Source organism: Podarcis raffonei, chromosome 17, assembly GCF_027172205.1.
Source record: "Podarcis raffonei isolate rPodRaf1 chromosome 17, rPodRaf1.pri, whole genome shotgun sequence".
NCBI lineage: Eukaryota > Metazoa > Chordata > Lepidosauria > Squamata > Lacertidae > Podarcis > Podarcis raffonei.
The window spans coordinates 12221383-12244145 of record NC_070618.1 but is presented as its reverse complement, the minus strand read 5'-3'; the positions used below and the strand labels follow the sequence as shown (position 1 = coordinate 12244145).

General features: G+C 42.8%; 1 protein-coding gene across 2 annotated transcripts in view; it reads left to right on the top strand.

Annotated features, from left to right (window-relative positions):
• ABCA1 (ATP binding cassette subfamily A member 1) overlaps window positions 1-22763 on the top strand; it is a 104771-nt gene that overhangs the window by 3287 nt on the left and 78721 nt on the right. Inside the window, exons 1-3 of one of the 2 annotated variants that reach the window (XM_053371479.1) lie at window positions 8193-8279; window positions 15751-15892; window positions 21655-21748. In XM_053371479.1, coding sequence (XP_053227454.1) covers window positions 15827-15892; window positions 21655-21748 — 160 coding nt within the window. In that variant the 5' untranslated portion in view covers window positions 8193-8279; window positions 15751-15826. Of the gene's footprint in view, window positions 1-8192; window positions 8280-15750; window positions 15893-21654; window positions 21749-22763 lie in introns of those variants that run through there. The other variant, XM_053371478.1, reaches the window with a different exon arrangement.

The following is a 22763-nucleotide window of genomic DNA, read 5'->3' as shown; positions in this document are numbered from 1 at the left end:
TGTGGCCTTGTGAAACTCCAGCTGTTTTTGTTCTAAAGCAGTGCTCTTGGTTCATCCAAGGTCACAGCGAGGGCCAGCAGTCCTGGCTGGTTCTCCACGTGGACCAAATGTACATCTTGCAATGTGTCCTAGAACTGCCTGCTTGGCTGCAGCAGGGGAAAGGGTCCCTAAAGGCAGAACAGAGAGGAGTGGACGTTACTGAGCAAATGGAAAGAAGATGCCTCACATCTTCCTATTCCACCCCACACTACGGCAGAAGTTCTCCTCTTCCAGCCAAGGAACATTCAGTGACGTTAAGAGGGAGGGTAACTAAAATCACTTGCTTGTCCCTTTCCTCCCATGCCTGTGGAGGAAGGTGACTAGAAGCTTAACATCTGCAGCTACTCCTGGGGTCATTTTTAAAGATGTAGGTGCCGTGACCTGGCCAGGACCTGGAACCCCTACTGTCACCCAAAGATACTTCAGGAGGCTCACAGTGCTGGGATTGCAGCAAAGGAAATGACCAACGACCTGATTCCTAAGGGTCATTGGAATTGCTCTCTGTGAAAGTCAGTTTCATTTTTTCGAATCTGGTTCGATAGTCATCTAGTTTAGCCCCCTGCAACGCAGGAATCTTTTGTCTAACAAAAAACATCTCTGTAGTGAGTTTCCCATTCCAGCACTTCTTCCAGTGAAGTCTGCCTAGAGTTGGAACCATAGGCAACTTCCTGCAAATAGAATAATCATTTCATTTATATCCTACTTTTCTTCCAAGGCAGCATAGCAATGTGATTGGTACTCTTCCCACTGGCATTCTATTCTACCAACAAACCTGTTAGGTAGGCTAGGCTGAGATATATTAAGTGACCCAAAGTCACTGCATGAGTTTCATGGCAGACTGGGGTTTTTGAACCCAGGTCTTCCTGGTTCAACACACTTAACCACTACACCTCATTGGCCCTCACCAAGTAATAATAATGACAGATAGTCAAATCAATGTTTTGGATTGCAGAACTCCTAAGTAGTCATTCTGTTTATAAAAGACTGCATCCTTTTTCAAATCCTTGCAAGGCAAAAAATAATAATGAATTATGTAATATAAGTCAATAAGATAATTCCAGCATGCAGAAAGCAATTATGCTGATAACTACAATTATAACAAAAGATTAATGTTTCCTGCTGCAGCTTTCTTTTTAACTTTACCTCTTATCTGCTGCGATAAATATCTTTTAATGAACTTTTGCAGGTGGCAGAACAAACAGACTTTTATGTTTTTATGGTCTTGATTCAAGACACTCGAATTTTCTATGATAGTGACATGGAAATTCACATGGAAATCAAATGCAAGCATTCTTGCGTTCCCATTTGATACTCTTTGTGTGCAATGATTCCATTATCTCTGGATGAAAATATGTCCCTCTCTCTATGTCTCTGTGCAATCACGGTCCCTTCCCAGGACAGATGGAGCATTCTGGGCTTCTGTGAGACATTCTGCAGATTTGCGCTAAACACATAGCGTTGGGGTCTCCCGGGGCACCATATTGTTGACATGGCAGATGTAACTGCTCCCTCTGATCTACTGGAGTCCATTGTGTTGATGGGAGCTTGAACACATGCTGTTCTATCATTCAGCTTGTCTCCTGCACCTGTCTCCTAAGGCAGTGATTTCATCAATGCCCTTAGCATGAATATCTTCTACTATGCTGCAGATAAAATTCACTGCCAAAATGTGTGCCACACAATCATCTAAATCATTCTAGAGAAAGGTTCTGCCTATTTGTAAAAGTAATAGCTATCCATTAGGGATTCAGTCTGTTCTCCCTCAGTTAAAAATATTAAATAAGGGAGGCTTCCTCTTGTCTTCCTGTGTTATGTTCTATCAGGTTAGATTTGGCTTTTGATAGAATACCACATGGGTGTTACTGCAGGCGGCAAATTGATTGTGTGGTTTTTATAAAGTGGATCGCATATTATTTTTGTTTGAAGAAGAGCCTGACAATTGAAAATGTGTTGGGCCTTAATTCGTTCACCTTGTGATCACTTCTGAACTAAAATGTCTTCACTGCAGTCGCTGAGGATATTTATCTTCACTTTTCTAGTATTCATAGAAAGACTCAGCCATTATATATATATAAGATGCAGTTCCTTGGTTCTTCCTGTATGTCACATTCTTGGATAACCAGGGGATAGGAAACACCGGATGGGGCTATTGAAATTGAGCTTCGTTCTCAGTGGTTTCCGTTGACTTCCATGGTACAAAATTGTCTGCAGCCAGCAAAATCACACTTTTATAGCAATTGGCTGTAAAGAGATCTTCAAAATGGGAGCCAGAAAGGAAAAGTTTACTGAGCTACGCCTGATGCAGAATATTGGCTAGGAATCCAGGGAACAAAGGAAGTTGCATTATGAAATGTGACACAGACCTCCAATATGGGTTTCACGTCCTCTCTATACCCTAGGAACCCCATATCTAGTCTCCATATAAATGGCACTGAACACTTTTCTTATTCCACACGGTTGCCTTTATAGAGTAGTGCAGCTATGAACCTGTGGGATTGGAGTCCCATTTTGATGGAGTTTGTGTTAAATGCTTGGGAGACTTGGCTGCCACTTTAACATTAGCGTTCCTTTTTCTGTTTTGTGTTATGTATGATTCACGAAGGGGAAGAGTCTGCTCCCTTTGCACTTTTCAGCCTTGGTCACTAGACGTAAACATGTGATCCTCAGTCAAGTACTGTGTCAGAAAGACAAGACAGGCAGGCGGTCGGATAGGATGAAAAACTGTTGACACTGTGTTTTCTCCTTCCAGACAAAGCCGCTTAATTCTGTGAGCAAATAAGAAGTACAAAGGGAGGTGGGGGTGATTCAGAGAGAGACCACTTACAGGTTAGCTCTATTCTATCAATTTAAATGACAAGTTTTAATTGTTCCTTCGTTCCTTCTAATAAATTCTTGACTTGGGTTGGGGATAAATGCTTCGCAGAGGTGTAAGTGTCAATATCAGGCTCCTGCTTCTTCTTTAACATGAATGACTACATTGAATTGGACATTTTATCCCCCTAGCTCTGCTCCTAAATAGCTCTTAGGTTAATCCAATAAAGAAACACTTTCTTCACATCATGTTAACTCCATTAGGAAGCAGTTAGTGTGTTAGGTGAGAAAGAGAGTGCTTTTTTAGACATTATGAGTTCGAGCTAGTCTGGACTGGAGGCCCCATCTTTCTTTTGGAAAAGCAGTTTCCCCCCAAAATAAACTCTGGCTTCTACTTCTAATAGGCAATCTGAGGTGTGCTGCAGAAATAAGAAATCAAAATAACATACCAAGCTGACTTGATTGTCTGCATGAAATCAATGGGGTGTCCCCCCCCACTCCTTTAATAGGCTTAGGTTGCAATTCTGTACCTGCTTACCTGGGAGTAAGTCCATTTGAACTCAGTGGGGCTTACTTCTGAGTAAACATTAGATTGTGCTGTTAGATCAATGGGAAGACTAATCAGCTAAAACTTCGCTGATAAATTAGGGGTGGCACTTTGAATCAGGTGGCAAATTATAATCTTAACCCTGAGTACTAGCTTTTGTTTAATAGGCCAGCCGCCTCTTTGGTATATCAAAAAGGCCCCACTGTTGAGTAGAATGCTCGTTTTTTAAAGTAAGTCAAATCAATCATTGAAAAGCTGAAGTATTAACTGAAAATCCTTTAACTGCCCTCCTTCTTTTTAATGCACAACCCAACAAGCATCCTTGATCTTGCACTATTTGTGGTTACTGTTATTAATGTGGGACAGAAGAGATGCATTGTAAAACTATGTGTGCCTTTCAGTGTTGGGCTCACATGGGCAATGCAATACACCAATTCAGCATCTCTGAAACGCGGATTTGACTCCCTTGAGCCAGTCTCAAATCTCTGTTTTGCCTATAGTGGGCTTGTTCGTACTTCTGCTATCTTGTTTAATACATTGCTGGTACAATGTGAATGTCGCCCCATGTGCTGCTTCTGTTTGTTTGGTGCTCCACTTGTGAGTGGCAACCAGGTGTACAATCTGATTATATGGTTACAGTAGTTCCTGGCCCATGCTAGGACACTGGTGTGCTTCCATTGTGTCTCCTGGTGCTGACATAGGAACAGACCACACAATCTGTGTGTGATTGCCACTTGAAGAATGACAGCCCAGCACTTTCTGAAGACTGTAAAGTTCGGGGAGTGCCCCCTGTCCAGTTCTTTAGAGGTAGATTTTTAAAGTAGTTTCGAGATCTTGACACCAGAGGGCAGAGTATTTACTGGCCTACAAACACATGGAGGTATTTATACCCAAAGGACAATTTCTGTAGAAAGATAAACAAGAATTAAGGTTGTACGGTACTGTTGCATGCTTGAACGCTACAGTAATGAGACTTTGAACTAATATGAGTGAGAGACTATACGTATGCATTTTAGGCTGCAATCCTAGACTCACTAACCTAGAGAAAGCTCCATTAAGGTCAATGGGATTTAGTTTTGAATAGACCTTACTGTGATGGCCAGTTCTGTTGGTCCATCTTGTTGCCCCACAACAACTGAGAACAGAAGGTACACCAAAACTCTTGAAACATTTCATTGTGGCTTCTCACTGTGGAGGAGAAACGACAATGTTGGGCAAGCTGTTGCCCAAGGGCCCATTGATGTTCTTCCAAGGAACCAAAGGCTCCTCCTAGGACACACTTTGACAGCAGTTGCCCTAGAGCAAGGTTAGCCAATGTGGTGGCTTCTAGCTGTTGTGGGCTACACCTCCTTGCAACCCCAGCCAGCATGGCTGATGCTCAGGGATGATGTTGTAGTTGTAGTCCAAAACTTCTGGCGGGTACCATGTTGGCTACCCTTGCAACCAAGAAACAATTGTTTTTAACGTCATTCAAATAAACCAATTCCCGTGGCTGTAAATCCATATACAGTATATAGGATCCATGTTAAACCTGAAAAATAATCTTGTCATCTGGGACTCTGTCTGGCTTTGGAGATACTGTAGTTTGTCTTGAGTTTATCTTATCTCATTCATGGGCTTGTTTATTGGCAATAAAAAGAGGACTAGACATGATTAATTGAACATTTTATTGTATTTCATTTGACTTAGTCAGTCCAGAATCTTGATTAGTCCCCACCACCAAGAACTATTGGCTTCACTTGGAAGTTTGCAAGGTTGGGTGGAGGTATATTGGAAATCTCATTATAGCAAGAGAGCATATTTTATTATGGATGCCGTTAATAATGGCTTTTACAGTCCGCATCATAGCTTACGGTATTCTGTTCTGCATTGATTGGTAAATACTACTTATTCTTTTCTCTGCAATGCATTGCCAGTAATCTCTCATATCTCTTTCAGAGATGAGGTTCACTAAACACTGCTGTCCTCTCTGGCCAGAATTTTACTGAGAGTGAAATATCCTCCACTTTCAGAATGTAAACGATCTTCTTATGGATTGATAAGTTCAGCTCTTGTTTTCACTGGCAACGTTTGGGACTTCCAGCGTTTTATGTGGTGCTGTCTCATAAAATTACATCTGGGTGTTTCATGGTTTTATGCGGATAAAACATAATGCCAGTAAAAAATATCAGTTGACTTGTAGAAAGCTCTTGAATTTACGGTGAGGTCATAAGCCAGCCAAGTCAGCCTGCCAGTCAGCCCCATCTTCACTGCTATATGAGCTCATCGATTGGAGAAGCACTGTGAAGTATTTCGCCTGAAATTGTTAGATATCCTGACATAATTTGTGCCCTTTATATATTGCCTCATTTCGCCATTTCAGAGAAGGAACTATTCCTTTCTTCAGGGGCAGAGCTCCAAAATGTGTTTGAAATTTCAATTTGGCATTCCTGTCGGGGGCCTCTGGGCTGTATGGAGGCCATTCTGTGGGAGGGTGAAGAGAAAAAAGAAGTTTGAGGCTTAGAATCCTGTTTCCTGCTAAGAAAAAGACCTGGAAAAGGCAATGTGGTTGCCGTGTGATTGTACGGTGGTACCTCGGGTTAAGAACTTAATTTGTTCTGGAGGTCCGTTCTTAACCTGAAACTGTTCTTAACCTGAGGTACCACTTTAGCTAATGGGGCCTCCTGCTGCCGCTGCACGATTTCTGTTCTCACCCTGAAGCTAAGTTCTTAACCTTAGGTACTATTTCTGGGTTAGCGGAGTCTGTAACCTGAAGCGTCTCTAACCTGAGGTACCACTGTACATCCTTGGATTGTTGTTTTTAAAGCATTAGAAAGTGGTGGAATGGCATGGTTCAGACTGGGACTATGGTACATAGGGGTGTGGGGTCTGGCTTCAACCCCCCCATGGCATTTTTCTACAAAAAAAATTTGCCCCTTCCTCTCTGCTATGATACCCCAGAAATACCATTCCAGTAAAAGACAGCTTTGGGGGAAATACCAGCTGGAGCCTGGAGGAGAGATTTTAGCAGGAAATGGCAAACCCTCCCCCTTCTTCATACCCTGTGGTCCAGACCCTACCACCACCAGCAGCTGCTAAAAATAACAATCCCAGGATGGGTGGTCATGTGGTAAAACCTATCTTCCATCCTGGCTCCAACTCAGTATTCAGTACTGTTGCTACATTTCTGAGGAATTGTGAGAAATCAAAATGGTAGCCTAGCTCCCATCAGGAAGATAATTGTTTAAGGGAGTTATGGGTTTCAGAAGTGAGTCCTGCCGTGATACTGGGTCCCAGCAGTTGCCCAAAGATACTGGATGCTGACACTAGGCCTGCTACCTTGATCTTGAGGGGAACATGGGATGAAAAAGCTGATGAAGTATATCAATGTACATCCTAGCACCTGGAAAGGAGATTACAGGATAGGCTCTGGATTTCTATCATAATGCTTTGCATACAAAAGAGATTCGTCCTTTCAACTTCATTGATTGCATTTCCTGACTTATCTAGAGTTCGTCCATTGATTATTTCATCAGCATGTTTCTTTTCCACAAAAAAGAAGAAACATGGCCGAAGCAGAGATGCATATCACAATCCAAACAGTGCAAAAACAGTTAGAAAAACGTAACATAATAAATCAGCAACACAATAGCAAATGGAGCAACGTACGGAAAGCAACATTTCAGTACTATAAATATAACCAGATTATATTAACAACATGACACTGTTGCAATAGCAAAAATAACAAGGGAGCATAACACCTTGATCATTATAAAAAATAAACCCTCCAACAATGTTACTCACAATTTCTCGCCTGCAGCATCTTGCAAACCTTCCAAAGATGCAAAGCACAGGGTAGCTGCAAAAACCTCTCCCATTTGGCCATTCTCCCATGATATTTAGACCAGCATTATCTAAATTTGTGAAGCTAAACAGGACTTCAGAGTCACATAACTTAGAGTTTTCCCCAAAGATGTTTTATTTTTTTGCAGGAGAAAGTTCTTAGGCACACTGGCCTGTGTTTCTTAAAACCTCATGTTTGTCACTTAGTCAAAGCATATCAAGCTGTGAACGTTTAGAAGCTCTTATCAAGAGAGGTAAACCTGAGAAGTTTACAGTCTGGCGGCAGATTGGCACACAGCCATTCTTAACCATTACACTTTCAAGCTGCTGTAATTAATTTTATGATTTGCCTAGCATGCTTGCCTAAGTGTTGCTGCTGCCTCCTCTGCCCTGACCCACTGGGATGGCACCAGGACCTGACACTGTTACCACCAGGTATGGAGGTGTTTTGAAATCCAACACTGCCAAGCCTTCTACCTAACAATGTAAAATAAGGCAGGGATGTCAAGTTACTGATAAAGTTAACACAAACTGAACATTATTTCTGTAACAGCAAGGCATGGGAAGATGTGTAATGGCCACAGCATGGCCAGCCATATATATGCTCTTTAATCTGATGCAATGTGTAGAAAATTGCATCTGTCTGCAGTTCTGCAATGTGCTTGCAATTTTTAAGAATGAAAGCTCCCGTTTAAAATGCTTAAACGTCAACAGTGGGATTCATATTGTTCAGATACATTTCAATATCTCAAGGTTGAGGCGAATTATTGTGGAGTTGCTTTGAAATCTAGATAGAAGATGTAGGGAAACTTTAAAATCTGGTTATCAGAAAGCATTGCTTTTGGGATTCCAGAAAGCACATCTGACCGTATCGGCTCCATTCATCTGATAATGGCTCGGCCCCAAGGTTTGAGGTTCAAAGCTCACAGCCACTGCTGACATTTGTGACCGGGACAGCACTTGGCGTGGACTACAGTGCTTCATAGAACTTAGATAGCAATAAGCTGGGTCTCTTGGAGGTATTACTAGTTGAAAATCTAGATTTGCGGAGTAGATTCAGGTAAGTCTTTCAGCTTTGTAAGATTTTGAGTGGAACTGCCTGTTTAAATTACAGCTGTGGGTAATTTCATTGATGACATTCCTTACAGTTGCCATGCAATCCTACTGGTTTGTACCTTCTGTACAACATAAAGAGGTAATCGACGACCCTAGCTATTTTTTATTTTATTTTGGGTGGCCGGGAGGTCCTTCCAAAAGGAATCCTTTTGAGAAATGGTGCAACGTGACTGTCGTTCAGTGTTCGTTATTTTGTAGAACTTTTCCGCCTTCCTTTCGGAAAACCAACAAGAAAAATAGCTGATGATGTCCTTTTTATGAAAAAATTACTTGTTTCAAAAGGTTTGAATGGTACTTCCCTTTCATTTTTCTGGTGGTTTTAACGTTTCTCATCTTAACACTGCCTGCATAGGGCAGGCAGGGCTTCATATTTGAAAAACCTAAAATCCTGCTGATCAGCTCTTTGGGAGCTGTAGGGTGTGGGATGATGGTGGCTGAATTTAGATCTCTGCTCAACTCCAAAACTGACCATCAGGACTTTAAAATTTTGATTTTGGTTTCTATGAGCTGTTGAGCCCATGTTTTGTGGCACCATTTTTGGACTTCAGTCTGAAACAGTGTCCATTAGCCCTGCCAGCATCACAATGACAGTTCACTATGACCAGTATATCAATATTCATTCTCTCTCTCTCTCTCTCACACACACACAAGTTCAACACTATTTTATTATTATTGTTTTTAACTGAAAAATGTACTACATTAGGTGATGTTATTTTGAAAGGAACTTTGCTCAAATTAGTTAGGAATCTGATGGCCTTATGGTGTGGATCCTGTCTAGTGTGCTGGGCCTCAGCCTTTTAGTCAATCAATCAATCAGTTTCTTATGGTCATAGATCAGCATTTTTAAAATAGCTAAAATACAAAATTATAAAAGCAAGATACAATAAAATCAAGCCAGAATATAGAGCAGGGAGACATGAGTAACTGACCAGCTGGTTAAAACAGCTAGAATTATAACACTTACTAAAGCGATCCAGTTGAAGACTGGGGAAGAAGATTCATGTGTCTGAAACACAAGATTTCATGCCCAGATTACTACTGGTTTATTTTTTGGTAGCCTTTTAGTTAGGAAAATGGTTGGTGGGCTGTGTGTTATTTTTGCTTCTGTTGTTTAATCACTTACCAGATTCTAAGGATTGTAACTGTGCAAATTTAAAAGGAGGAAAATTTTGTTGGTACAACACTGGACTAAAGCGTGTAAAAGTCCAATTAAAACAGATCTTAACAGAGGGAAGAGAAGAGAGAAAGGGGAAAGAGGAGAGAGGAAGTGGAAAGGTGCACTAACAGCACAATCCTATGTATGCCTACACAGAAGTAAGTCTCACTGAGTTAAGTGGGACATACTCCTAGTTTAGTGTGTATAGGATTCTACCTTATGGCTGAAAATGGTATGCACATATATCTCTAAGTAAGGGTAAGCCTTATGGACCACAGGTGAGCTTACTTCTGAATAAACAAGCATAGGAGCATATTGTTTGGTTCCACTCCTAAGCACACTTACAAGGGAGTAAGTCCCTAGGGACTTAATTAGATTTTCTTCTGACGAGACATACTTAGAAATGCAGCACACAGAGAAGAATTCAGGATATGTATATAACCAAGACCAGTAGTACTGATGCATTTTATTGAAGGCAGCAAAAGCCAACCTGGTTGTCCAAAAATATAACGTTCTTGAAGGCAGCTCATGTACAGGCTGATTCACACATGCACGCACCTCACTTGATTTCTCGTTGCTTGAACATAAATGGTTTGATGAGTTGTGGTTGATTCTATGGACTGACGCCATGGAAGAGCGTTGTGTGCTGATGTGATATCAAAATTCTGGTGATTGAACTGGATGGCTTGTTCACACATGCAACACCACCACCTGAAACTGTAGATATAAAGCAATGCAGGTGTGAACCAGCACTAAGTGCCAAGTCAGACCTTTAGGTGGGTGGGCATGGAGTTCCAGTTGAATCAAGATTGGGGTGCAGGTGCTGTCCCCCCAATCTGAAAAGGGCAATGTGTATATAAATGGATAATTATCTGATGCCGTCTCCAACCATAATGGTTGATGGGTGCAAAATAAGAATGGTGGAAGCACTGTTTGGGCAGCTGGCCTGTGTCAAGTGGCTGTTGTAATTTGGTGTTCTTTTCCCCAAAGTTGGAATGGCCAAGAAGAACTCACCTTTGAGAGTTTAATCTTACATTATATTTAAAAGTCAAACACTGCTTGCAAGAGGAGTTGGATCCAACCTTTGATCTTTATTATGAAAGAGCCTGGACTGATTCCTCCCACCAGCACCCCAGGCTCAAATAGTTTTATCTGTTCTCAGAGCAAGGACAGCACATCAGAAACAGCAGGGCAAGCTGGCGTTAGCATGCCAAGATTGTTTGCAGCTGCCCTGCGGGCCCTGCATTTGGGAGATGGAAGAACAGCTCAGTCTCTCTAGTCCTTTGTTCCTTGTCTTTCATTAGAAGGACGGGAAGCGAGAGGTGCCTTTAATGCAGAGGTGAGAGATGTGTGGCCTGCGATATAGCATGGGCAACCCTTGGGGTTGATGGTAACTGTAGACTGGAAACATCTAAAGGGCCACTCATTCTCCATCCTTGCTCAACACAAGTATGCCAGAGATGAAATAGAAAACTCTATGTACTTCATGGTGGATTGTTTCATAGAATCATAGAATTAGAAGGGACCATGAGGGTCATATACTCCAAACCCTTGTAACGCAGGAATCTTTTGCCCAACGTGGGGCTCGAACCCACAACTGTGAGGTTCTTATGCTTAATATTTGCTTCATACTGGACTGCAATACCTGATGTTCATACATTCAGCAATGTCTATACCTGGGATAGATAATCTGTGCTCCTGCAGTTATCATGATTATGACTGCTACCATCCCTGGTCATAATGGTTGGCGATTATCCAATCCAACTCCTCATTTATGCCGTCCCCTGGGGTGAGGTATGCTGGTCTACTGGTGGTGGTGTAACTATGCTATGCTGTGATTATGTAGAGGTGTTCGCCATCTGGGGCACTAACTCTGTTTGGTGCTGATCCGTGGAATTGTGGAGTAGCTCAGTTGGTAGAGTATGAAACTCTTAACTTCAGGGTCATGGGTTCGATCCCAACGTTGGGCAAAATATTCCTGCTTTGCAGGGGTTGGACTAGATGCCCCTTGTGGTCATCTGCTTCCAACTCTACCAGTCTGTGATTCTATCCTGGTGCTGAAATTTGTGCAGTCTTATTGGGAGTTCCTGGGTCATACTATAAGTACCTCCAGACCATGTTAGCTAGATCGCAAACCTGCCAGAAAATCACATCCTGCTCTGTGGAGACCAGTGTTGAAACTTCAGAGTAGAGGTCTTATTACACAGATATAGCAAATTGGGAATCTCAGGAGCCATGAGGGCTATATCCTTCCTTCCGTTCTTCATTTTTAATAATAATTAAAAAATAGAGCTTGGTTTCTCAGAATTATTTCTTTGTTTTTTAAAACATAATTCACAAGTGTGTTTTTAATTGAAACTGCTTTTGGGGTGTTTTTAATTCAATTGGTTTTAGAATGTTTTAACTGTTTTGTTTTTTAATTGTCTATGTTTGTATTGTCCTGGGCTCCTTCAGGAAGAAGGGCAGGATATAAATTTAATGAATAAATAATAATAATAATAAAATGAAGAGAGTGGTATGTTTAAGCCTACTGCCAAGAGCCTTCGCTGTCTGCCCTCCGGTTTTATAACATTGCTCAGTCACTGACTAAATAGTTACTTTTTAGGGGAAAGGTTCTCCCCCCCCCCCCGCTATACCATTTTTTCTCCTAGTCAGAGAGCAAACAACTGTATTGTTTGCCAAAGCTTCCCTCTTCCCTAAGGCTGTTAAATGTTTGTTCAGTACAGCTGTGGTGAAGGATGAGTTGAGAATGAAATGCAACTGCACAGTTTTAATTTCCAACACCCCTTAAACTATACAGCTGTGAAAATATGGTCATGGGTAATGGGTGTACCCTGCCAAGGTGCAGAGACTGATTTTAGGTTATTGTATGGGGTGTTAGAGGAGGGGTAGTACCTCTGGTGGGATACATGTTGTGCTCCTTCTGGGGTAGTTTGTCCACCTTTGGTCCCCACCCTGCATTCATCTCGTGACTCCTAGAAGTTGTCAGCATACAACAGCGGCCACACCTCAGGAATGGCTTTGACTGGCTGGCTAAACCAGGTGAAGGTAGCCAATGGGCCTCAAACCCTTGGTGAGTTGGGGACTTGCCCTTCATGCAAAGACAGGCTCTGGCAGATTGAGCGGATGAGAGCAATAGTGGCTCCAACAGTCAAGAAGGCGGTTTCTGCACATGCTGTAGAGCAGCCTTTCTCAACCTGTGGGTCCCCCGATGTTGTTGAACTACAACTCCCATCACCCCTAGCTAGCAAGGCCAGAGTTCAGGGATGATGGGAGTTGTAGTCCAACAACATCTGAGGACCCACAGGTTGAGAACCGCTTCTGTAGAGAGAAGTGAGGGGCAGATGGGGCTTGTCCACCTGGGAAGGTAGCCCATTTAGGAGAAGGAAAACTCTGATCCTAAACCTCCACTGCCTTGTGGGGTATCTCCAGGAGAAGAAAAGGCTAAAGAGTAAATCCTACACAAGCCTGGAGTCCCTAAGACAGTTGGATGGTGCCTTGTACACCTCCTTCCAGAAACGCCTGCAGCCAAACTGGTACCAAGCATATTGCTGTGCTTTCCTTTGGACCGAGCTAGGCCGAGTGAGAGGGTTTTGTCATCTGGGCAGCCCAGGACCTCCATATACACTGCCCAGGCTTGCACCCCGGGGAGGTCACTTTGGTGCTGCTAAGACAGCAGTTTGACTTTGCTCCCAGAGGCGCACTGTCGACTGATGCAAACAGTAGGAGGCTGAAAAGGAAGACTTGTAGGGGTTTTTTGGAGCTGCACAAGCATACTGTCCTGGGCTGCCTTTGGGGTGCTCAGAAGTGACATCTGGCCATGCCAGCCTTCCTAAAGCAAAGGCAAATTTGTGCTTAGAATTTTGCACTTTCTGCTTCGTGGATTAAAAGCAGTTCCTTCCCGAGAATCGGTGTACAGTAGTACCTCGGGTTAAGTACTTAATTCGTTCCGGAAGTCCGTTCTTAACCTGAAACTGTTCTTAACCTGAAGCACCACTTTAGCTAATGGGGCCTCCCGCTGCTGCAGCGCCGCCGGAGCACAATTTCTGTTCTCATCCTGAAGCAAAGTTCTTAGCCTGAAGCACTATTTCTGGGTTAGAAGAGTTTGTAACCTGAAGCGTATGTAACCTGAAGCGTATGCAACCCGAGGTACCACTGTATCACTTTGTCACACTTTCTTCCCTGACAATTGCCACAAGGCAAGTTGCTTGAAAGGTTTGTGGATCAAAACTCCACCTCTTCTGCGCTTTGGTGCAGCTGTATTGAAAATGGGGGGGGGGGGATAAACAGGAGACATTGTCACATAGCAGGGAGGGGCTTATCTGCCAGTGTCTCTTCCATGCTGCTGAGGCATTTTTCAGTAATCCAATCTGGGGGTTGGGGGAAGGGTGATTGAGAGCTGAGTTCTAATCTTGCATTAGTCACTGTTCTGCTCTGGAAAGAGCTCTCTGCATTTTCTTTTATTATATATTTATCTATTAAATTTCTAAACCACCCTTCATCAAGAAGGGGATACAAGCGGGTATACAGCAATGCATCATGTTGCAGGGAGTGCATTGCAGACCATGAATGGTCTGCAGACGCTGCAGTAGTTTTAACAAACACTGTTCCGTAGCAGCAATTCTGCTGCTGTGGGTTTCCATCATCAGATTTCCTGCTTCCCTCCTCTCCCAAGGTAAAAGAAGCCATGGGCCCCTGAATCAGATTGGGACTATTGCTTTGGAGCAGAGAAGGTCTATCCTTTCTCCTACACTGCAAATTGCCCTACCCACTTCAAGCTGGCATTTGCCCTGCAGAGCAAAACATACATGTGTGAAACAAGAATATTGAGGGGTCCCTTCAAGGGGTTCAGCTTCTTAAGGAAGACTGGAACTTCGGAGAGAGCGTACCTTTTAAGGCTCTAACCGGTCGGGAAATGAACAGAGACCAGACCAGGATATACAAACGCAAAGCGGGTATAAGCCTGATCTTTATTAACTGTTGCAACAGGGTGCTCACTGCCACACGCAGGAAGCAGGAGGGACCCAGGACAAAGGTGTGCAAGCCCTTAAATAGACTTCTGAACTGCCCACCCTGGAGCCCAAGACCGCCCCTCCATACATCATATGTACACCAGAGAAGGGGCGGTCTACAACAGAAATCTGAGTGCGTTGTTTTTATCCTGTCTGCCAGGTTACCTGATTGGATTACCTGGGCATCCTGGCCACTCGTTTGTTATGATAACTACTCAGTTCCCGAATCCAGGTCACAGGCTCACCCTATTCATATCTTCAGTGTGCCCTTGATACAGGATTTGTGAGCAAAGAGACAATGGGGAGCTCCCCATTTCCTTTGACCTTGCAGAGAAATGTTTGAGGTCATTTGGGAGAGACAAAATGGTTTCAGGACTTTTTTCTGTGGGGTTTCAGACATGTGGTTTATACATTTATTTTATAAAGTTCTTATAACAGCTGCCTACATGATAACCGCATGTTTTGCTCCAGAGGCAAAGAGCACTGCTCTCTCTATGTGTGTTTCAGTTGTGGAAACAACTGTAGAAGAAAGTGACCCCATCAAATGAATCTCCCTGTCACCATTTTTAACACCTTTGCTATTTCCCAAAAACAGCAGAAACTATTCTATTTATGAATCTCCTGCATCACACCTTGTTTGGCTCTCTGTGTGCAGTTTGAATAGAAATTAGAAATACAGTGGTACCTCAGGTTACATACTCTTTAGGTTACAGACTCCGCTAACTCAGAAATAATACCTCGGGTTAAGAACTTTGCTTCAGGATGAGAACAGAAATCATGCTCTGGCGGCGCGGCAGCAGTAGGAGGCCCCATTAGCTAAAGTGGTGCTTCTGGTTAAGAACAGTTTCAGGCTAAGAACAGACCTCTGGAACGAATTAAGTATGTAACCAGAGGTACCACTGTCCAGAATTACAGGTGCCTCTGTGGAATAGTTATGTGTGGCCTTGAACTACGGTGTGTGGTGGATGACAGGGGTTTGTGGGGGAATGTACTTGCATTACTTAAGGGCAGATTATTGACAAAAAGTAAAGTTTGGAAACACCTGGTTTAGAATTCAAGATCTGGTTTAAGCTCTGTAATCAATCCCCTGCTTCATCTTCCTTAATATTGCTGCTGTGGCTGTGTGGGTGTTATTGGGTTACATAGCCCTATATTGGGTAAGAACAAAGCAATATAAACAAGGAAGTGGTTTGTTTTGCTTTAAGAATTAACAAATCCTGCTAATCCATTCCTTTTGTTGTTTCTAGTTGATGACCAGCCACAGTATCTCTGCTGTGTGCTGTTGCCATCTGTGGTGCTGCCAGTGTAAACGGAGGGAAGAAGATGGTGTTCTGGACACAGCTTGGTTTGCTGCTATGGAAAAATTTCACCTATAGGAGAAGGCAAACGGTAAGATCATACTATTGCTTGGTTTTCACGAAGTAGGTAAGGGTCCTGATTGCTTGGTTCCCAATACAGGGCCTTCTTATAAAACCATTTTTTATGTTTTTGTGCCAAACAGTAAACACAGAGTGGTTACTCACATGTGCAAATCTCTCATTGATCTGGGTAGTCTTTTCGATAAAAACAGCTCCAGGATTTGTATAGTGGCTTTGATGTCCTATTGATCTGAAGATAAGTAATCGGTTAGTTGGATCTTATGATGCCCTGAAGAAGTAATGGAAAAGCTTTTTGATCTCCTGGAGGTTCTCGTTAACAGAAGAAGTGGGAGGTAATGTTTGGTGATCCTTCCTCTGTATAGCTACCACCTTCCACACTGTTGCAGAGAATATGGAGCAATTTCTTTTGGACATGGGAGGGTGGGGGATTCCATGAAAAATGCCCCCTCTTCTCTGTTAGTTTGTGCCTAAGCAGAGAACAGGGCAGGCTTATGCTGCTTTTATTTACAATGCTGCCACCAAAAACTTCGTAGAGAGATGTCTTAATTAAAAAAATAGGTGCACACCCAGCAAAGCCATTGTATGAAGAGGTACATATATGGTGTAAAATCAGTTGACTCCTCCCATTAGTGGATCAATCTAGGTAAACCTGGGGGAATCCCCATTTCTCTGGCTGCTGATTTGGCCTCAGCATTTGGAAGCTGATACATACACATATACACCTCAGGATACCTTTGGGTCAAAGCATGTGTGTCCTCAGGCTGAAGAAACTGTAGATTAAGGAGCACATGCTGTGATCACCTGAGCTTTCCCACCCTGCAGGTTAGCAGGGCACCCAATGCTGACCCCTTTCATGGACAATACTTGATAATTCCTCAATTCTTACAAGAACTCAGCAGAGGTACCCAGTGGGGTAGCGTTGCCGTAGAACCAAAAGAACAATAAGAGCTTACACAAAGAGTTTACATTATGTTAAATTTATCAGTTGGGGAAAGATAGTGTCATCACCAGTTGCTGCTGTTGAGAATGAGTTTATTTTATAAGCCTTTTCTTCTCTCTGTGCTCAGGGGGGTCTATGCAGCTCTGAAAGCCACTTCATGCCTCAAACAATGTGGGCATTAGCACACCAGAGCTTCTGCCACAATACATTTGTGAGACTTTAAGGTGCCACTGGTCTTGACTTTTGCTTGCTTGCTTGCTAGAGCTATTCCTGATTGTATACTGTGTTCATATTGCAAGGACAGGGACTGGACTTTTAAACCCTACACAGCTACCTGTTGGGAACTCATCCCAAAGATGGAGGAACTCTACCAGGATATAATTTACACCAGGTGTTGGGAGCCTTTGGCCTTCCAGATGTAACAGCTCCCACCACCCCTGGCCGTTGGCTGTGCTTGCTGAGGCTGATGGGAGTTGTAGATCAGCAACATCTTGAGGGCCAAAGGCTCACCACACCTGCTTAGTGAGGTCACCGATGCTTGCATATGCATCGTGCCCATACAGAGATGACACTAACACTGTCTGTGAGCGAGACTACCATCTTTGATAATTTTCCTGGTGGTTGGGGATTAACAGGGGTGGCTAGAGCTTTGGCCAACCAAAAAAGAATTGTACAGGTGTACCGCTACTTATACTAGGGTTGTCATATTTCAAAAAGTTGAGTTGTTGGTTTTTTGCAACATCTCCCCCCATCAAGTTTTTTAGCTGTTTTTTAAGGAAATCCAGGCACTTTGACTAATTTTCAAAAATTCCACCCAAACGCCGTTTTTGGCAGACAAATCCCGTCTACGTCTGGGAAATTCTGGACATATGGCAGCCCTAACTTATGCACAATTGACTCGCATACGAAGCACCAGGAAATAAAAAAATTCGTTCGAACCTTGAAATGGCGGGAGAGAGCTAGTGAGTCCTCATGGCTCATGAGGAGACCCTCCCCGGAACCCAAAGAGGACTTCGGCGAGGGCAGAAGAAGCTTTGAAGAGACCGAAGACGCAGCGGGGCTTTGTTTAGGCTGCTCAGCCTCCCCGCCTAACAGCTGATGCGCATGGTAGCACAGCAGCCGAAACTGCTGTTCTGCACATCCTTCAGCCTCCAGCCAGCCCCAGAGCTCCAATTCTAGTTGTGGATATTTTTGGATGCAGTGTTTTTTGGTTTGGATTGGGGAGAGAGCAGCAGAGAGGGTGTTTAAAGAGTGTTTAGAGGGTGTTCCCCACTTAGCGGTTTTTGCTTATGCGTGCAGGGCCCAGAACGTAACCCCCCTTGTAAATGAGGGGACGCCTATATCAGCAGTCCCCTGGTGGATTGCAGTCAATATCCTGCCCCTTGCTACATCTAGCACGGTTTGCATCAGCTTCGTAGATAGCTGGCTGCTTTCAAATGCATAAATGAAGAGGAAGAGATGCTGAACAAGGAGGCGAGTGCGTGTGTATTTGCTCAGCTCTTGCCCCTGAAGTTGCTTTTTCCTCCCACAGGGTTCAGCCAGGATATACTTTGTCCTGGCTGCCTTCCAGCAGCACAAATGTAACTCTTGCTCTGCACACGTCAAGCTGAGCTTTGTACCCGGCTTTCGCAATGCTTATTTCAGCTGCTGCTGCCGCTGCTGCTGCTTGGAAAACTGGTGGAGAAGGGAAATGCAGCCCAAGCTATTTACGGGATGAGCTCTTGTGGGAAAAGAATCTTTCACCAAAAAGGAAAAGAAACCCACCCACTCCCCCTGTAAGGTTGAAGCACACATCTGTTTAGGTGTGCATAAAGTGAGCTATCCCAAATTGCAACATCGTTAGTTGCAGAAGAATTAGAATTTTAGCATTTATATAGAAAATATTAATTTAAATATATTGCAAATATGAATTAATGTTTGTAGAATCCTTGTAAGGGAGGCCAGGATTATTGCCTCCTTAATATAGATACAAGTAGTATGAGGAGTTGAAATAAAAGATGATTGCTCAAGATTACTTACTGAGATGGTATGCACACTCTGAGCCATTGAACTGCACCTTCGCAGCAGATACATAGCCTGGCTAGGTGTTTTCATTTTTTTCCTTTTTAAAGACTCTAACCAATTTTCTGAAAAGAACAGCAATAAGCAATTCTTTTTCTCAATTACGATAGAATCTGGTTTTGGGGGGGAACGCAACAAAACAGAGTATTTCATAAGGAACAACAGGATTGATACAATATATATATCTGTGGCTATTGTTGTGTGTATACCACTTCCCAAACCAGCGGTTGGATGGCACTAGATTTAGAGTACAGTGGTACCTTGGTTGTCAAACGCCTTAGTTGTCAAATGAATCAGCTCCTGAATGTTGCAAGCCTGGGAGTGAGTGTTCCAGTTTGCGAACGTTTTTTGGAAGCCAAACGTCCAACGCAACTTCAGCAGCTTCTGATTGAGTGCAGGAAGCTCCTGCAGCCAATCGGAGGCAATTCAAGAACCAAGGTACCACTGCAAACTCAAAAAAACGTGTTTCCTTTAACTTGCCTTGTGGCACACTCCATGGAAAAGGTTGTCTGCAAGTGACATAATACTTCAAGGGATTTAAGACAGATTCTCCAGGTTCAGATTCCAGATTTGGGGGAGATGGGCCAATTTTGGGCCACCTAAAATGGTCCAAAAGGATATCGAATTTGAATTCGCCAGCCTTCAGTTTTTATATGCCTAGTTGTCAAATGAATCAGCTCCTGAATGTTGCAAGCCTGGGAGCGAGTGTTTCAGTTTGCGAACGTTCTTTGCGAACGTTTTGTGAATCTTACCCTTCTACTTGTTTTATGTTGCGTTCTTATTTTAATGATACTGTTTTTTGTTTTGCTGTTGTACACTGCTTACATATATAAAGAAATATTAAGTGGTTTGCAAATGCTTTATTATTATTATTATCATTATTATTATTATTATTATTGCCTCCCAGCTTGACCACGCCTCTCCTAGTGCATGTTGGGCTCTTCCCCAACCACTTGAATGATCCCTCTTTCCCTGACTGACCACGTGGGTGATTCTTTGAGGGTGGTAGTGAGGAGGACCCAACATCAGCCACACGAACGTCTCAACCTTACAGTTTTAATCTGGGAAGCATATGGATTAACCTCTGAACATCCACCAGGCATCTGAGCCATTAATCCAGCTTTTCCAGACTAATTTTGTATTGGACCATTAGCTTTGGCTGTGATTTTTTTTTAACAGACAGCATGAATCTGCATTATTTTTAAGCGCTGTAAGTTTCACTGCTGTGGGAGCAAGGAATGCTACCACATTAAAGTCATTTTATTATTTATGCATTTGTTATCATTATATCATTATATCATTATATCGCCCCCTTTTCCCATGGAGACCTAGGTGTGAGAACTGCTAGGTTTGATAGATAGATAGGTAGATAGATCCCACTGAGTATTTGGTTATCTGATTTTCAGATAAGAAAAGGTTTGGAAAAGGAAAAAAAAAGATCCCCAGAAGTAAAATATAGTCAAACCTTGGTTGTCAACTGTAATCAGTTCCAGAAGCCCATTCGGCTTCCGAAATGTTGGCAACCAAGGCATGGCTTCTGATTGGTTGCAGGAGCTTCCTGCCCTCAAACGGAAGCCTCATTGGGCATTTGGCTTTCAAAGAACGTTGAAAAAAACAGAGCATTTGCTTTCAGGTTTTCAGTGCTTGGGAGCCGAAACGTTCCCAAACGGAGGAGTTCGGGAGCAGAGGTTTGACTGTAACAAAAAGAGAGGTCTAGCTTGCTATGACATGACACATCTATTAAAGGCGCCTGAGCTCTGCCTTTTGCTGCCTGCTCACCCCGCCATAGAGCCTCCCATCCGAATGCTGGCCAGACCAGACTTGCTTAGCTTCAGCAAAATTTTAGATACATGTTGATGCCGCTACGAATGCTCTAAGCAGCACTCCTGCACTGACATGTAAAACATTATATATATGACAGTTGGCAGTGACTGTGTGGATAAGTATATTGTTACGCTCTCCCAACTGTTTTCCAAGTGGTGCGAAGTTCCAGGACTGCAGTGACCTTACTCAGGTTTGGTTCATTGGAGGCTTCTTAGAATTTTGTGATTTCTGTGCCTATTTACATATATACACATTGACCAAAGGAGTAGTCACACCTTCAATTCTCCAACAGGCACCCAAAGTCCACTGCTCCTGCGTCAGGTTTCTGCTCCAGGGAGACAGCACCCCAAAAACACATTCCAACTTAGATTACAGTTTACCCCGTCGTTTGCTTCACAGATTACACCATCCTTGGTCCCCAACAATTTCCTAGCCATTGTTGGCCCATTTACCTGCAGTTTTCCCAGCAAAGGAGATTTTTTTGACAACTTTCCTTTGATTATTAAGTCAGCTTCCAGCACTAACTAATAGTTCCATTGAACCTCCCTTGTCCAAACCACCAATCCCACAACACTATGAAGTATTTCCCTGGAGGTTTATGGATTTATTTATTTTTTCTGGGGCAACTGTGTTTTTGTGAGAAAATAACCACATATGCTGTGGTGGGTTGAAAAGCTTGTGGATATGATCAGAGAAAACACTATGTAATTTTTATCCTGTGTTTTCATGAGATACGTGAATTCCAAAAAGCAGCCCGTGCATCAGTGGCCCATTGACGAAGTTTTCATGAAACACTGAAATGCGGTATCTTCTTCAGAAGTGTTATTACGCTGACATAAAGACACAACTCTAATACTGCTTGTGAAGGACTTAACCACATTGTCCTCAGTTTCCTATTGATACCAAATATGGATGATTAATATTTTGTTTGTTCTTTCCTCTTCTAGTTCCAGCTGCTGATTGAAATCATTTGGCCTTTACTTATCTTCTTTATATTGATCTCTGTACGGCTATCGTTTCCACCCTATGAACAACATGAATGTAAGTATGGAACATGCATATGCTTTGCTTTATATTTGGTAATGATGAGAAGGAAGGAAGGAAGGAAGGAAGGAAGGAAGGAAGGAAGGAAGGAAGGAAGGAAGGAAGGAAGGGAAGGAAGGAAGGGAAGAAAGAAAGAAAGAAAGAAAGAAAGAAAGAAAGAAAGAAAGAAAGAAGGGAGAGGATTGCCTTCATCCTCTCCCTTCTCCTGCATGCATGTTTGGCATCTATAGCACAGATGGACCTAAGGTAGCATGGAAGAGAAACACCTTTGCTGTGCATTATGGCAAAAACAAGCAAACAAAAATGGTAGTATAAAGCTAAGCTTGATAACTTTCAGAGAATACTCGGTCAAATCGGTAGAAAGACACCAAGGATAAATGCAACTAAACTGCCATATAACAGTGGCTTTCCGGGTGATTAACAACCATGTTTCTTCCTTTGCCAATGGGTCAACAAATACCAGTTGTTTTAACAATATTGATATTACTATTTGCATTCTGAGAAAAGAAGATACTCTTCATTTTATGCATTAAGTGCAGTTCAGTTACATCAAACATTTTGCCAGGTCATGAGCACACGCAGGTGTACCTTCCTCCCCCTATACCAAGATCGGGGGCTGTTCAGAGAAACCTTGATTGCAGGTGACTGTGACCTCTTTAGGTCTGCTTAGGAATTTAAGGGACAGAACTGTTATCTAATGTTCCAACGTTCTTTGGTGTTTTTTCAACATGAGCTTTGGATAGCTTACCGCATAATATTGCGACAGCAGCCGAGCTGTAGGTGCGTAGCTTTTTAAACCACTGGATATTTTAAATATGGCTCGGTTAACGATTTTTAAAGTGATTCAACAACAGGAATTTTTTCAGGCATCAATTCTATACACACCTATCTGGGAGTGAGTAGTTTTAAGGAAAATTGAAAGAGATCATTCCCCAAGGTATACACGCACATTTTGTGTGTCCACTGTAATCGCTGTTCAAAAAATTTCTGAAGGTTTTTGAAAGTTCTCTGG